Raw genomic sequence first — 16925 nt, forward strand, 5'->3', positions numbered from 1 at the left:
GTGAAGTTAAGATTGGAATTTTGTATGTGAGGGATGAATTTTCATCCATTTTGGTTGAGGTTCTTATTTTAGAATGACTTTTGTTTTTGTTCACTTATCAGAGTCATAGTATTAGAACTGAAAGGACCTTAGGGGTTATTTGGATCATCTTGCCAACTGATACATAATTCCTTTGTGCAATCAAACTAGAAATGTCTAACTATGTATGTGTGTATTGTGTGTGTGTATGTTTTCAAATGAGGTAAATTAGAGAGATAACATTGTATTAATTTCAGGTGTACAATATAAAATGATTTTATAATTCCTTCCTTCCATTCATTTATTTTTTTATCAACAATATATTCATTTAACAGTTATTATGTAAACATTTTATGCTCATTATAAAATCCTCCAACAGTATTGAAAATTGTGAGGAAGTGGTACTATTTTGTGAGGTGGTATTTTCTTTTCATTCTTAATACAAGTAATATTTGCATACAAAATAACTTATGTAATATATAAATATAAGTTATATAATATAATAATAAATTGAACCCACCACCCAATTTAAAAACTAGAAGATTGCAAATACCACTTGCTCAGTCTATGTGCTTCTTTCCCATCTCATCTTCCTGCCTCTCTTTAAAAGGTAATCACTGTCCTGAATTTTGTCTTTGTCATTTTCTTACCTTTTCAAAAGATAAATTTATTCACATCTTTTATACCTCTAAGTCACTTGCTTCATTTTGTTTGTTTTCGAGCTTTATAAAAGCGCTATCTTACTATATATAGTCTTCTGTGATTTGCTTTTTTCTCTCACTAGTGTCTTTCTATGACTCATCCATGTTGTTATACATAGCTGAAATTTACTTTGCCGTATAACATTCCATTGGGTGAATATTTTACAGTATATTGGTTTCTTTTTTGGACATCTGGATTGTTAACAGATTTTTCCTATTACACACAATATTACTATGGATATTCGTATGTATGATTCCTGGTACACCTGTTGAAGAATTTCTCTGAGCTCTTATACCTAGGCTGGAATTACTGAGTTTAGGATATATGAATGTTCACTTTACAAGATAGTGCTAAATTGTTTTCCAAAATTATCCAATCAAATCACACTTGGATCAGCAGAATCTAAGAATTCCCATTGTCCTGCCTCTTTGACAATTTCTTAATTTTTGCCTGTCTCATGGTGATACTAAATTTTGTTTTGCATGAGTTTGATAAATAGGAGTTGTTGCTATATTAATTCTTTTCATTTTCTTTGTGGAGTGACACAGATTGGATTTCATTTTTTTCTTATAAAAGAAATTGTGTTGATATTTTGTACACCAACCACATTTCATTTCTCAGCATTTTATTACTTTTTGTACTTATCTTTGGCACACTCATCTCTACATTTCTATATAATGCAGTAATATTAAAATATGTGCTTTCAAATATGTAAATATAATTACTTGCCTTTTAAAAATTATATTTCATTCATTATGACATGCATTCTGGAATTAATTTGCTTTTTTTTTTTAATGTAAAGCACAAATCTCCAGAAGAATAACCCAGTGCATAAGTTAACTGAAGAGGAGCTGCTGGCATTTACATCAGTGAGTAAGAATGTCTTTTTCCTTTCCATTTCTTTTTTTCCTCGTAAATTATTATTAATAATAATATAATAATATAATTATTATAATAATATTATTATATTATTATTCCATTTCTTTTTTTTCTTTTTTTCCTTGTAAATTATTACCTCTGGTATATTCTTGCCTCAGATTGCTCATGATGAAACACTGCCACCTAAGGAAATTGAGGGGAAAAAAGCTTATCATTTTAGTTTCCAAGCTGCATATATCTTGCTGCTGATTTAGACATAAGCATTTTTCTTTGCACTTGCTTAGATTTGAGGGTGGTGACCAAATATTTCTTGTTCTTTGTTTGATCCCAGGGCCTAGTCCAGTATCTCACACATAATAGGTGCTCAATAAATACTTGTTGAATGAATAAATGAAGTGACAGAGCAAGAGTCAACCTTTACTCCAAAGCCAGTATAGTGTGCAACTCTTTCGTCTCAGATTGAAGGTGATGCGACACGGATGTGATGAGAAAGAGGACTTCAGAGAGCGAGGAGGAGAACCAGCAGAGGGAATGGGTTTTGGAGGCTGAGGCAGGAGGCAGTGTCAAGAGCCAGGGGTACTTGTCAGTGTTCAGCAGTGGAGAGCAGTCTGGAGGAAAGGCTGAGGCTTTGATGTTTTGCGTTGCTTATCTCTATGACAGTTTCAGTGGAATAGCTGGGTAGTCACCTTGCTACAGAGAATTAAGGAGGGAATGGGGTGTAAGAAAATAAAGATGATAGATGAAGACCACAGTTAGAGAAGAATGGCAGCAGTGAAAAGGAAAGATAAAGTAATAGATACTTGAGGATTCATGATCAAAGAAGGCTTTTCTAGAAGAGGAAAGTCAGAGAGCAAGAGGTCAGTCAGTATCTTTTTAGCTTTATGGATAAGAAGAAGATACACACGTCTTTAATGAACATAAGTTGCTTAAGATACATCATTTTTTCAAAGGCATCTTTGTTATCATAGTTAGGGATCAAGTTAGAATTCTGGTGTTTTCTTCCTTTGTTATTTTTCAGATAAGGCAAAAATAAAGCACTTTTATCTGGTAGAAATGAAAGCTAGCTTACTTTGTACTGTAAAATAAATTTTGCAAGTTACTATTTTCTACATACAGTTTTGGAACTGGTTGGATGTTAATCTTCTGGGTCTTCTGGGTGCCTGTTTTATTTTCTCACTTAAGTATTCTTAGAAATCTGCTGTTTTTCATTATAGCATATGAGTGTTTAGGTAAATATGTAGAATGTCCCTAATTAGTCATTACATATGCTATAGGGAATTTGACAAGAAAAGTGTTAAACATTTTTTAAAAGATATATATATATATATATTTTTTTTTTTTTTTTTTTTTTTTTTTTCTGGTACGCGGGCCTCTCACTGCTGTGGCCTCTCCCGTTGTGGAGCACAGGCTCCGGACACACAGGCTCCGCGGCCATGGCTCGCGGGCCCAGCCGCTCCGCGGCATGTGGGATCTTCCGGGATCGGGGCACGAACCCGTGTCCCCTGCATCGGCAGGCGGACTGTCAACCACTGCGCCACCAGGGAAGCCCTAAAAGATATATTTTAAAAATTGTTACGTACCTCCCATTTATTCATTCAGCTAATATCGATTGAATACTTCATATCTACCAGGCATTGTGCTGGTTATTGGAGATACAGCAGTAAACAGTCTTTTCCCTCTTGGAGTTTACATCACTTTACACTCTTGTGAGGGAAATAACACAGTAGACAAAAAAAGAAATAGATATTTAATAGAAGTGCTTAGTGTAAATATAAAACAGTATAAGGGAATAAGAATGGGTTGGGGATGGCTGTTTTAGACAAGAAGGTGGGGGAAGATCTCAATGGGAAGGTGATGTTGAACATGGGTCTTCCTGATGTGAGGCACAGGAAAGGACATGGAGGGTCTGGAATGATGGGGAGCTTGAGTCAGTGTAGGGAAGTACAGAGCTGGATGGGGACAGTCACCTAGTATCTAGATGATAAATGATGACCAGGATGCTTGTGTTTCTTCTGATGACTGAGCTAAACAGGATGCAGCATATGATAGGAAGTGTTCCTGCTGTCCTCTCACGGGGACAGTGGTCAGCAGTAATGCCTTCTTGGGTTTGGTTTCATAAACAGATTATTGTGGAATATAGATTATCCACAGTTATCCTGAAATGACATTAAAACACTCTATTTACATTCAAGCAGTTAACTTTTTTTTTTAGTGTTTTTTGTGGGTGGGGTGTATTCTTTAACCTTTTCTTATTTCTTTTCTGATTGTTTTCTCTTCCTCTCTTTCTTTCTTTTTTCTTTTCCTGTTCTTGTTCCTCTGTACAGTGAGGTGTTTCTGAAGTAATTAACTTTGGTAACCTGTGATGGTAGGTGACTCATCCCTCCTAACTTGCAATGAAGGTCGTAAAGTCAGGTTTCATACTTTCCCCCAGGGCTTTATAATACATAATTTTTCTGCTCTCCTCCTCCAGCTCTCTTACAAGTCAGCACTGACCTGAGGACTGATCTCTTTTTTGAGGAAAGCTGTTCAGTGACAGTGCTTTATAGTGCCGGGCCTAACTCTTCTAAAGAGATGAGTTTGTTAATGCCAAGTAAATGTTTAATTGGTAAGAAGTAAGGCAAGGAACTTATAATGAGGAGGGCTTTGAGGAGCCCCAAGCATACTTTGGGCTGTGCACCACCCATTCCATTTCTTATCCCAAAGGAAGCATACGTAATACACCAGAAAAACCCAAATCACCTCTTCCTTTTGTCATTCAGTCCTTCCTCTTATCCCTTCTTTGTGCATGATTCTGAAGTGGGTAATAAGGTGAATTAGAAGTGGCCCCTGGTTTCAATGAAGAATTTCACTAAAATTTATATCCTATATAACTGTATGTCCTGTACATAAATATCCTTTATTTATATCCTATATAACTCCAGAGGAGTGTTTGAGGCAAGAGGGACCACGTTTAAGTGCTACCCTGCTTCTGAACTCTCTTTTAACAAGGATCATATTTGGGCTTACAGTATTGTAATTATTTATGTGTATGTCTTATCTTCCCCATAAGACTATAAACTTCCAGTTTTAGGCACTGGTCTCTGTTCTTCTCTGGGTCTTCTACAAGGCCTACTGCAGTGCTTCAATGCTTTTCTCACAGTTGTTGCTCAAGAAAAGTATGCAAAATGCGGGAATGAATGAAGTACACTAGAACCAGAAACAGGATTTATTTCTGTCCTGCAGCAAGGTGCTGCATTGCTCCACTTAGTTCCATAATATAGGTAGTACTACCACCCAGTGTACTACCTAGTGTATCCTTAGGATAACGACTTATTTCATCTTCCTCTTCAGTAAAATGAGGGAAGGAGTGGTGTGTCCCTCCCTTGGCACTGAAAACTTGTTTTGAGGATCAAATTACAGAATGTATGTGAAAATACTTCAGAGTGGGTAGATAGAGCCTGGTGCCCCCATAGCATTCAGGAATGAGTCAGCTTATCTGGTTGCTGGTTTGTAGGAGCGCGCTACTGTTTTCAAGGAATAGGACTTCCTAAGTGGATAAGGCTGGTTTGGAATTGGCTTTAGATGTGGAAGAGAAGGGAGTAGAGAGGAAAGAAGCAGCATCCTCTTCCTTCCTGAGCATACGTTTCCATGCTCTGGCTGTGGCATGGTGGCCAGGGTCTGGAGTTGTGAACTCTTGAGGCTGTGAGGTGTCTTCCTCTGTTGATAGAAGAGCAAGTCCCATAGAAATCTCAGTCCCCTACCAGAGTATTGTGAGCACTTGGAGGGACAGGAATCACAGTTATTGAACATTTGATGTATACTTACTGAACAAATGAATGGCTTATTGGTCCTGAATTTCGTTCAGTTTTCATGTGCTATCCTAAAGTTTACTAAACTAATGGTGAAATCTCTTTCTTGGAAGAATTTTTGCCAGTGTTTCCATGTTGGTGTAGCATGTTGAAATATATGTGAGATATGTTGGGAGAAAGTTTTAATTCAGCAATGGCAGAAGATTTTCCCAAGAAGAATACTTTACCTTTTTAACATTGTTATTATGTAATGCTCTTCCTGAGATATTCTTTCCTCACATTTCAGGAAAACTGAATGAGTCATAGTAAAAATAACCCACATTGTTCTAGAGAGCCATTTATGTTGTATTGGCTTAATAATTTAAAATTAGCTGTGTTGTCTACGTTATTTCCTTTCAGATGAGCCAAGTCAGTGACATTCAGTAATGCCTTTAATTTCCTTTCATTGTTGAAAATGGGAACAATTTAGTTAATTCATACAGGTGTTTCAGTTTTCATTGGCAAAAGTTCTGCTTAAGTGTGAATTGGTACTGGCAGCCTGCCTTCTGACTGTCTGCCTGAAGCCCCAAGGTCTCTGCAAATGAAAAATGGAAAAAAACCTTTGAAAGTTACACATTATATTGTATGTATTTTCTCTTTCTGCTATTAATTTTAAGACTACTTAATAAATACTTAACTATGGAATTAAAATAGTTTGCTAACCATTTTTGAAGAGAAAAATGGTACCTTTTTTTCTTCTAGGGCATACTTATTTCTTAATTTTAATTTTTTAAGATAGGGCAGTATAACTGTGAGATAGTCATGATACTTCTGATAGTTTGTCCTCGCATTACATGTTGACATGTCTATATTAAGCAGGATAACCCAGGATTTTGATTTTCTTTCTGGTTTGAATACTTGTCTCCCCAGATGTTACTCATGCATTTTAATTTAACAGGCATTCGGATCATGAGCCTTGTAGCTATATCTGGGTCATAACTTGGTAACTTTTAAAGAAGCAGGAGATGGGTATGTTTTGTTTCAGTTTGTGGGTTAACTGTTATTAAACAGAGGCTTAAAAATATTTTTTTTGATTGGAGTTGAACTAGGTTACTTGTATATATCTTACTTCAAGAATAGACAGAGAAAGAATAATGAGTAATAGGATTTGTGGGATCTTACATGACTCTTTTCCTACCATCATCTACTTTGGTAACTGCTAGATTTCTTTCTTCACAGTTAACCATGGCTTAAGGTTAATGCTTATTTGTGGGTTTATTTCTAGCCATGTTTGAGTAACTGGTACTGCATTTGAACTCTCATTGTAAACAACCACAAATCTGGGGCAAAATAAATATATGAAACAGCAGTATATAAAAAGGATAGTAAGTTATGACCAAATAGTGTTTATCTCAGGAATGCAAAATTGGTTTAACGTTAAACAGTCATTGCAATTCATCTTATTAATGTAGTAAAGGAGAAAAACTGAATGATTATCTCATTATATTTATTTATTTTAGCATTTGAAAAAATTCAACACCCTTTCATTGTAAAAACTTAGTAAACTATGAATAGAAGAGAATATCAACCTGATAAAGGGTATCTATGAAAAATCAGAGTTAAAATCATTATTGATGAAAAACTAGTTTTTCCTCTAAGATCAGGAAAGTGGCACTTCTATTCTTCATTGAACTGGAAATCCCAGCTAGTGCAATAAGACATTAAGAAGATACAAAGGGAGTGCAGATTGGAAAGGAAGATAGAAGATTATCGTTTTGCATAGACAGCACAATTCTTTACATAGGGAAACTCTATAAAGAATAGACATGAAAGCTACTGGAACTAATAAGCAAGGTCTGAGAATACAAGGTCAATATAAAAAAGTCAGTTATGTTTATATATACTAGCAGTGAATAATTGGGAAAGTAATTTTAAAACTACTTACAATAGCATAAAAAAACCCAAATGTTTAGTGATGAATTTGACTAAAGTGTAAGACCCGTACACTGAAAATGACAAATATTGCTTTAAGAAATTGAAGATCTGAATAAATGGAGAGACTTACCATGCTCATGGATTGGAAGGCTTAATATTGTTGAGCTGACAGTTCTCCCAAAATTGAGCTATAATTTAAATCCAATAGCAATCAGAATCCAGGAGAACCCCCTTCTCTTTTTTTTTTTTTTGCAGAAATTGACAAGATGATTCTGAAATTTATTTGGAATACTTTTGCTTCTGTGATGGCCAAGTAAGCTCTTTGGACCCATCTGTCTGCAGATAAAAATTACAAACTATGGACAAAATACAAAAAAACAAACAAAATAAACTACCTGATGACATTAGGTTATATGAATGCCCACTAAGAGAATGAAAGATTGTTAATATCACTAGTCATTGGGAAAATGCAAATTAAAACCGCAACAATATACCACTGTACATCACTTAAAAGGTATATTACCATACAGAGTAGTTGGAATTCTCATACATTGTAAATGTAATGTGACATAAAATGGCACAACCACTTTAGAACACAGTTTGACATTTTCTCATACAGTTAATCATCAATTCCACCTCTAGGTATTTGTCTATGTGAAATGAAAGTATGTGGCTCCACAAAGACTTACACAAATGTTCATAGTTGTTTAATGCGTAATAGCTTAAAACTGGAAACAGTGCAAATGTCCATCAACAAGTAAATGATAAATTGTAGTATATCCATCTAAAGAAATAATACTCAGCAATAAAAGGAAGTATTGATACATGCAACAATGTGGATGAAATCTGAAAAGCATGATTTTGAGTTAAAGAAGCCAGATTGTATGATTCCTTTTCATTAGAGTTCTAGAATAGGCAAAACTAAATCATAATCACAGAAAATAGATCACAGATTGATTGCAAAGAGGTGCAAGGAAACAAGGGAATTTTTGTGGCTGATAGAAATTTTGTATATCTTGATGTTTGTGGTGTATACATTTGTCGAAACAGATCAAACACTATACTAAATATGGGTTTATTTTATTGCATCTATCATATACTTCATTAAAGTCACTAAGAATAACTAAAAGGGAAAATGCATATATGTTATTTAGAGCTGTAATATTTAAGATGGATTAGTTTGTCAAAGTAGATTTCGGTTTCCGTGTAGATTAGTCCTTATCATCAATTTCTGAAGTACAACAGAAATACTCTACCTACCTAAAGTGTTAAATGGAAAGAATGTAGAAGGAGAAGAACAAATGCCCAATGGGAAATTGCTCAGTGTTCACATTCAGTATGAAGCTTACTTCTTTTTCAAGGCAAAATCAAGCTAGTTTTACCCAAATATTTTTTGGAAACTTGTGTTTAAAAGAAACCCTAAAATTGAGTGGATGGATCTACTGTATAGATCTCCAACTGGGGGTCCCTTTGACCCTTAGCATCCAACACAGGTTGTCAATATTAAAATGTTTATTGAATTGAATTGTTTCCCTCTCATGATTGAGAGTCAACAGAAACAACAAACAGAAAGATAGGATGAATGTAAACCTTAGGAGTGCACAGGGCAGGAAACTTGTGTATACAATAAAATAAAGTGAGGTACTAATTTATGATTTCAGGTAACTTCTTGTGTTAATGGATGTAAAAGTAGTTAATTAGTAGAATTTAATTATTTTAAATCTGTAAATGCCATCTTTAGTAGAATCTGTATTGGGCCTGCAGATCAAACTATTGGTTGTGTGGCAAAATATTAACACTTGGGTGAAGGGTGTACGGGAATTCTTTGTATTATTCTCGAAACTTTTCTGAAGAAGAAAATAAATTTGAAAATAAAAAGTTGAAAGACGTCTGGCACAAAACTACATGGAAAATGAGCAAAGTCCATCATTGCCTCATTGCTAGATAACCATCCTTATTTTGGGTTGAAGATATACGCAGGCTCTCTGGAGCATACTCGGGCTACCTTTAAACTTCGGTTGGTCTCCCTGTGTCTCTTACTGGGTTTCAACCTTGTCTTGCCCCATATTGTCTTTAGCAGCAAAGGAAATAGGGAGGAGCTATGAAATTTAAAGACGTGGCTTAAAATAAAAGGAAGAAGGGGGACTCGTGGACCAGAGAGCAGAGGCTTTCACGGTGTTAAGACACTGTTAATCTCACAAGAGGTAAGAAAGGTGTCTAAGGAGTCTTCAGACCTGACTTAAACACGTACGTATGTGCATAGACACTCAGAGAAGCCAGCAGCTGGGGTCAGGGCCAGCAATGAGAGGCAGGGAGCCGAGGCCTCGGCAGGCAGCCGTGAGGGATGGAGCTACCTGAAGTAATAGCACTTTCAGAACTTTCCACTGAGCTAAGACTGAAGCAGGCAAGTCTGAAGTGATTGTGAATGCATGGTGCTGCTTGGCTGTGGCAGCAGAAACCAGTCTCTCTAGAGGAAAACATCTCCTAAACCCAAATTAAAAATTGAGCAGTGAGCTCATAATTAAAGATCAATAAACAGAAGAGAAGGCAAGCCACTGTGGTTGAGAGTCAACAAACAGCAGGTTAAAGGATGAATTGCAGTTTTCTCATTCATAATACATAACGGCTATGTGTGAAACGTTTAAAGAAATATAGGGTATAATCACAAAGATAACCTAGCAACTTATGTTAGTTATTAGATGTTCATGATTTGGGAGAGAAAATGTAACTTCTAGGAATAACTTGAAATTAAAAAGCAGAATTAAAAAAAAATGTAATCCATGTTTATCCACATCAGAGAGATGTCCCAAAACACCAAGAAGTTGTGTATAACAGGTGTTCTAGAAATTCCAGTCTTAGAAGTACACCTAAGAAACTCGTGCATGTGCATCAGTGGATGTGTATAAGAATGTTTAACAATAGCAGTGTTTGTAATGGCAAACAAACTGTAAACAGCCAAAATGTTTGTTGACAGGAGAAGGGATAAATAAACTGTGATATCTTATATCACAAGTATGAAATATTATACAACAGTGAAGTGAAAATAAATGAACTATAGCTATAAGTAACAACACGCATGAGTTTTATAAAGGTAATGATAGGTTAAAAAAACCAGTCCCAGGGACTTCCCTGGCAGTCCAGTGGTTGAGACTCCACGCTTCCAATGCGGGGGACGTGGGTTTGATCCCTTGCTGGGGAAGTAAGATTCCCACATGTCACAAGGTACAGCAAAAACAACAACAAAAAAACCAGTCCCAGATTCACAGGTGCTTATATTATACTTTATAACTTGCATTTTAGTTACTTTTAATCTTCTTTGTATATCAAATAATAAAAAAATCTGAAAAGCATTTTGGGCAAGAGCAAAATAATTTACATGTTATTTGATAAACGATTTTAAGGAATAAACGACACTGACATCATTGTGTACATTTTACTTTTAAAGTGAATCTTGCTGTTTATTAGGCTGGTGATAATGGAGAGCATTAATGTAAGGTGAAGGAAAAAGCCTTAAGAAAGGAAAGCTCCTTAGTGGAGCTTCCAGTCCCCAGATAGGAGAAATATATGGGGCTTATAGCTAAGATGTTGATACATTTGATATTGAGGAGTCTTACTCAGACTCATGGCTTTGTGCTTCGGCTTTTGGCCATCACTGAAGCTAAAGGTGTTAGGCCTTTTGACATTACGAATTCACATGGTGTTAAAGGATGAAAAATCCAGTTCAAAAATAATTTGTATGCTTTAAATAGGTCTGCTTTTCATGACCATGTGAAAGGTGCATCTGATACTGCTGATGAACTGGCATCTCCAGAATGCAGGCGATCTTTCTTTTTTGAGGCAACCAAATGACCATCAGCTTGATCTCTCTGGTGTCTGCTTTCTATGTGAAAATTTGCAGAGTGGAGAAAAGAACTTTGAGCGCGTTGTAATAGCAGGAGATCCAGAATCTCAGGATTTGCCAAGCATGCTGCTAGATACTGTGGAAGAAATAAAGGTATAAAACATAAGACTTGCCTTCATGGAATTTTTAATTTAGCCAAGATCAGATAAACTTATGAAAATGTAATTAGCAGTACCAGGCAATTTAAACTACAAACTGATAGAACAGATAAATAAATCCCCTAACTGCTTAGAAAAGAAGAAAATATTTAGAACAGAGCAGTCAAAGAAGGCTTTGTTCACTAAGGGAGGATTAGAGGGGCCTTGAAAGACAGATGGGATCTAGATGGAGTGATAACACCAGCGAAGGCAAGGACATGGCCATGTGTGAGCTGCACTGGGTTCATCTGGCTGTGTTGGAAGGTTTGTTTAAGGCAGTAGTAAGACTTGGGGAAAAATAGCTTTGAGACAGATTTTAAATGGTCTAGAGAGCAAGGACAGGGCATTTGGACTGCTGTTCTACTGGGAATGGTTTATAGACTACATTTGGAACTTAAAGTTATTTGGTACTGATTTTAACAACGAATGCTCTTTTAAACAGTTCGTTAAGAAGGGGGAATAGTTTTGGTTTTTTATAATATTTCTTTGTTCCTTACTTTTATAAGGTCAGCCTGACCTGGGTGGGTGTTGTTTGATTTGCCTTTAGTGTAGCCAAACAACTATGCATCCACAGGAGAGCTCTGAGTTTCCTTGATTTATGTGTAGAAAAATCAACTATGTGAAAGTTCCTTCATATTTAAAGGAACAGACTGGCTGTCTGTCATGTAAAGGGTCCTAGTGACCTCTGGAAGAAGAGTATTTGAAATGTATAATGATAAGAATGAAAGGAAATTTATTTTTAATAGAAACAACACTCCAGATCCTCTTTGATGGTGGTACATAATTTTCTTTGCACTTATCTGGAAATGAGGGTAATGTTGCATATGGTGGGAAATTGTTAGCTAAGTAAAATCATGCCTTGTGTATAGTGTGTCATAATATTAAAATTTACTTTTTAATGTAAGTTAAAGTGGTATTCACTGACTTTTTCAAGTAGTTACTGGCATTTCCTCTGATGTCATCAACAGATGATTACAGCTCCCTTTCTGGTCTGAGCCCAAGCATCAGCTCAGGTGGCATAGTTTAGTGAGAAACTCCTACTGAGGCGTGCAGAGCTGTCTCCCTTTTGCTCTCAAGGTATCTGGTTACACTCCTTATCAACAATTGCTGAAGTGGATTGATTCTTTAACTTATAATATATTCTAACTATAAATAAAAGAGTTTATTTCAATTTTCACAACAACAATAGAAATGTTAAAGTGTGTATGAAAAATGATACATTTGTAGAAGCCTGCTGACTCAGTGAGTAACCTTTCAGCGGTTCTGGTTAATGAGATTTGAGATATGAGAGAACTTTTCTTAAAAAGAGACACACAAATGTTACCACTTACTTTTAGGGGGTTTCTGGCCTCTGCCCTGGTATGTGAAAATGGTGGAAATTCCATTTCACGTACAAGTATATGGTTGCAAATGGCACAGTGTTCTGTAGCAATTGTCCTAATTCTCAAATTGCTGCTAGTTGAACACACCAAATTTCTTTTTTTCTTTCTTTTTTTTTTCTTAACATCTTTATTGGACTATAATTGCTTTACAATGGTGTGTTAGTTTCTGCTTTATAACAGTGAATCAGCTATACATGTACATACATCCCCATATCGCCTCCCTCTTGCGTCTCCCTACCACCATCCCTATCCCACCCCTCTAGGTGGTCACAAAGCACTGAGCTGATCTCCCTGTGCTATGCGGCTGCTTCCCACTAGCTATCTGTTTTACGTTTGGTAGTGTATATATGTCCATGCCACTCTCTCACTTTGTCCCAGCTTACCCTTCCCCCTCCCCGTGTCCTCAAGTCCATTCTCTAGTAGGTCTATGTCTTTATTCCCATCCTGCCCTTAGGTTCTTCATGACCTTTTTTTTTTTAAGATTCCATATATATGTGTTAGCATACGGTATTTGTTTTTCTCTTTCTGACTTACTTCACTCTGTATGACAGACTCTAGGTCCATCCACCGAACTACAAATAACTCAATTTCGTTTCTTTTTAAGACTGAGTAATATTCCATTCTATCTATGTGCCACATCTTATTTATCAGTTCATCTGTCGATGGACAGTTAGGTTGCTTCCATGTCCTGATATTGTTAATAGAGCTGCAGTGAATGTTGTGATACATGATTATTTTTGAATTATGGTTTTCTCAGGGTACATGCCCAGTAGTGGGATTGCTGGGTCGTATGGTAGTTCGATTTTTAGTTTTTTAAGGAACCTCCATACTGTTCTCCATAGTGGCTGTATCAATTTACATTCCCACCAACAGTGCAAGAGGGTTCCCTTTTCTCCACACCCTCTCCAGCCTTTATTGTTTGTAGATTTTTTGATGATGGCCATTCTGACTGGTGTTAGGTGATACCTCATTGTAGTTTTGATTTGCATTTCTCTAATGATTAGTGATGTTGTGCATCCTTTCACGTTTTTGTTGGCAATCTGTATATCTTCTTTGGAGAAATGTCTATTTAGGTCTTCTGCCCATTTTTGGACTGGGTTGCTTGTTTTTTTGATACTATACTGCATGAGCTGCTTGTAAATTTTGGAGATTAATCCTTTGTCAGTTGCTTCATTTGCAAATATTTTCTCCCATTCTGATGGTTGTCTTTTCATCTTGTTTATGGTTTCCTTTGCTGTGCAAAAGCTTTTGAGTTTCATTAGGTCCCATTTGTTAATTTTTGTTTTTATTTCCATTTCTCTAGTCGGTGGGTCAAAAAGGAACTTGCTGTGATTTGTGTCATAGAGTGTTCTGCCTATGTTTTCCTCTAAGAGTTTTATAGTGTCTGGCCTTACATTTAGGTCTTTCATCCATTTTGAGTTTATTTTTCTGCGTAGTGTTAGGGAGTGTTCTAATTTCATTCTTTTACATGTAGCTGTCCAGTTTTCCCAGCACCACTTATTGAAGAGGCTGTCTTTTCTCCATTATATATTCTTCCCTCCTTTATCAAAAATAAGGTGACCATATGTGCGTGGGTTTATCTCTGGGCTTTCTATTCTGTTCCATTGATCTATATTACTGTTTTTGTGCCAGTACCATACTGTATTGATTACTGTAGCTTTGTAGTATAGTCTGAAGTCAGGGAGCCTGATTCCTCCAGCTCTGTTTTTCTTTGAGAAGATTGCTTTGGCTATTCAGGGTCTTTTGTGTTTCCATACAAATTGTGCAATTTTTTGTTTTAGTTCTGTGAAAAATGCCATTGGTATTTTTTAATAGGGATTGCATTGAATCTGTAAATTGCTTTGGGTAGTATAATCATTTTTACAATGTTGATTCTTCCAATCCAAGAACATGGTATATCTCTCCATCTGTTGGTATCATCTTTAATTTCTTTCTTCCATGTCTTATAGTTTTCTGCATACAGGTCATTTGTCTCCTTAGGTAGGTTTATTCCTAGGTATTTTATTCTTTTTATTGCAATGGTAAATGGGAGTGTTTCCTTAATTTCTCTTTCAGATTTTTCATCACTAGTGTATAGGAATGCAAGAGACTTCTGTGCATTAATTTTGTACCCCACTACTTTACCAAATTCATTGATTAGCTCTAGTAGTTTTCTGGTAGCATCTTTAGGATTCTCTATGTATAGTATCATGTCATCTGCAAACAGTGACAGCTTTACTTCTTTTCCGATTTGGAGTCTTTTTATTTCTTTTTCTTCTGTGATTGCTGTGGCTAAAACTTCCAACACTATGTTCAATAATAGTGGTGAGAGTGGGCAACCTTGTGTTGTTCCTGATCTTAGTGGAAATGGTTTCAGTTTTTCACCATTGAGGATGATGTTGGCTGTGGGTTTGTCATATATGACCTTTATTATGTTGAGGTAAGTTCCCTCTAGGCCTATGTTCTGGAGGGTTTTTACCATAAATGGGTGTTGAATTTGTCTAAAGCTTTTTCTGCATCTATTGAGACGATCATATGGTTCTTATTCTTCAATTTGTTAATATGGTGTATCACATTGATTGATTTGCCTGTATTGAGGAATCCTTGCATTCCTGGGATAAACCCCACTTGATCATGGTGTATGATCCTTTTAATGTGCTGTTGGATTCTGTTTGCTAGTATTTTGTTGAGGATTTTTGCATCTATGTTCATCAGTGATATTGGCCTGTAGTTTTCTTTTCTTGGGACATCTTTGTCTGCTTTTGGTATCAGGGGAATGGTGGCCTCGTAGAATGGGTTTGGGAGTGATTCTCCCTCTGCTATATTTTGGAAGAGTTTGAGAAGGATAGGTGTTAGCTCTTCTCTAAATGTTTGATAAAATTCGCCTGTGAAGCCATCTGGTCCTGGGCTTTTGTTTGTTGGAAGGTTTTTATTCACAGTCTCAATTTCAGTGCTTGTGATTGGTCTGTTTATGCTTCCTATTTCTTCATGGTTCAGTCTCGGAAGGTTGTGCTTTTATAAGCATTTGTCCATTTCTTCCACGTTGTCCATTTTATTGGCATAGAGTTGCTTATAGTAATCTCTTATGATCCTTTGTATTTCTGCAGTGTCAGTTGTTACTTCTCCTTTTTCATTTCTTATTCTATTGATGAGAGGCTTCTTCCTTTTTGTCTTGATGTGTCTGACTAATGGTTTATCAATTTTGTTTATCTTCTCAAAGAACCAGCTTTTAGTTTTATGGATCTTTGCTATTGTTTTCTTCATTTCTTTTTCATTTATTTCTGATCTGATCTTTATGATTTCTTTCCTTCTGTTAACTCTGGGGGTTTTTTGTTTTTCTTTCTCTAATTTCTTAGGTATGAGGTTAAGTTGTTTATTTGACATGTTTCTTGTTTCTTGAGGTAGGCTTCTATAGCTATAAACTTCCCTCTTAGAATTCCTTTTGCTGCATCCCATAGGTTTTGGGTGATCGTGTTTTCATTGTCATTTGTTTCTAGGTATTTTTTGATTTCCTCTTTGATTTCTTCAGTGTTCTCTTGGTTATTAAGTAGTGTATTGTTTAGCCTCCATGTGTTTGTATTTTTTACAGATTTTTTCCTGTAATTGATATCTACTCTCATAGCACTGTGGTCGGAAAAGATACTTCATATGATTTCAGTTTTCTTAAATTTACCAAGGATTGATTTGTGACCCAAGATACCATCTATCATGGAGAACGTTCCATGAGCACTTGAGAAGAAAGTGTATCCTGTTGTTTCTGGGTGGAATGTCCTATAAATATCAATGAAGTCCATCTTGTATAATGTATCATTTAAAGCTTGTGTTTCCTTATTTATTTTCATTTTGCATGATCTGTCCATTGTGAAAATGGGGTGTTAAAGTCCCCTACTATAACTGTGTTACTGTCTATTTCCACTTTTATGGCTGTTAGCATTTGCCTTATGTATTGAGGTGTTCCTCTGTTGGGTGCATTAATATTTACAATTGTTATATCTTGGATTGATCCCTTGATCATTATGTAGTGTCCTTCTTTGTCTCTTGTAATAGTCTTTGTTTTAAAGTCTTTTTTGTGTGATATGAGAATTGCTACTCCAGCTTTCTTTTGATTTCCATTTGCATGGAATATCTTTTTCCATCCCCTCCTTTTATGTCTGTATGTGTCCGTAGGTCTGAAGTGGGTCTCTTGTAGACAGCATACATATGGGTCTTGTTTTTGTATCCATTC

At 36.0% G+C, this 16925-nt stretch overlaps 1 protein-coding gene across 2 annotated transcripts in view; it reads left to right on the plus strand.

The window, feature by feature from the left end:
- TTC27 (tetratricopeptide repeat domain 27) overlaps positions 1–16925 on the plus strand; it is a 183888-nt gene that overhangs the window by 52931 nt on the left and 114032 nt on the right. For both annotated transcript variants that reach the window (XM_082642251.1, XM_082642250.1), the window contains exon 9: positions 1523–1589. In XM_082642251.1, the coding sequence (XP_082498377.1) occupies positions 1523–1589 (67 nt within the window). The remainder of the gene's footprint in view (positions 1–1522; positions 1590–16925) is intronic.

The sequence above is a fragment of the Mesoplodon mirus genome (genome assembly GCF_964341445.2).
Source record: "Mesoplodon mirus genome assembly, chromosome: 14".
NCBI lineage: Eukaryota > Metazoa > Chordata > Mammalia > Artiodactyla > Ziphiidae > Mesoplodon > Mesoplodon mirus.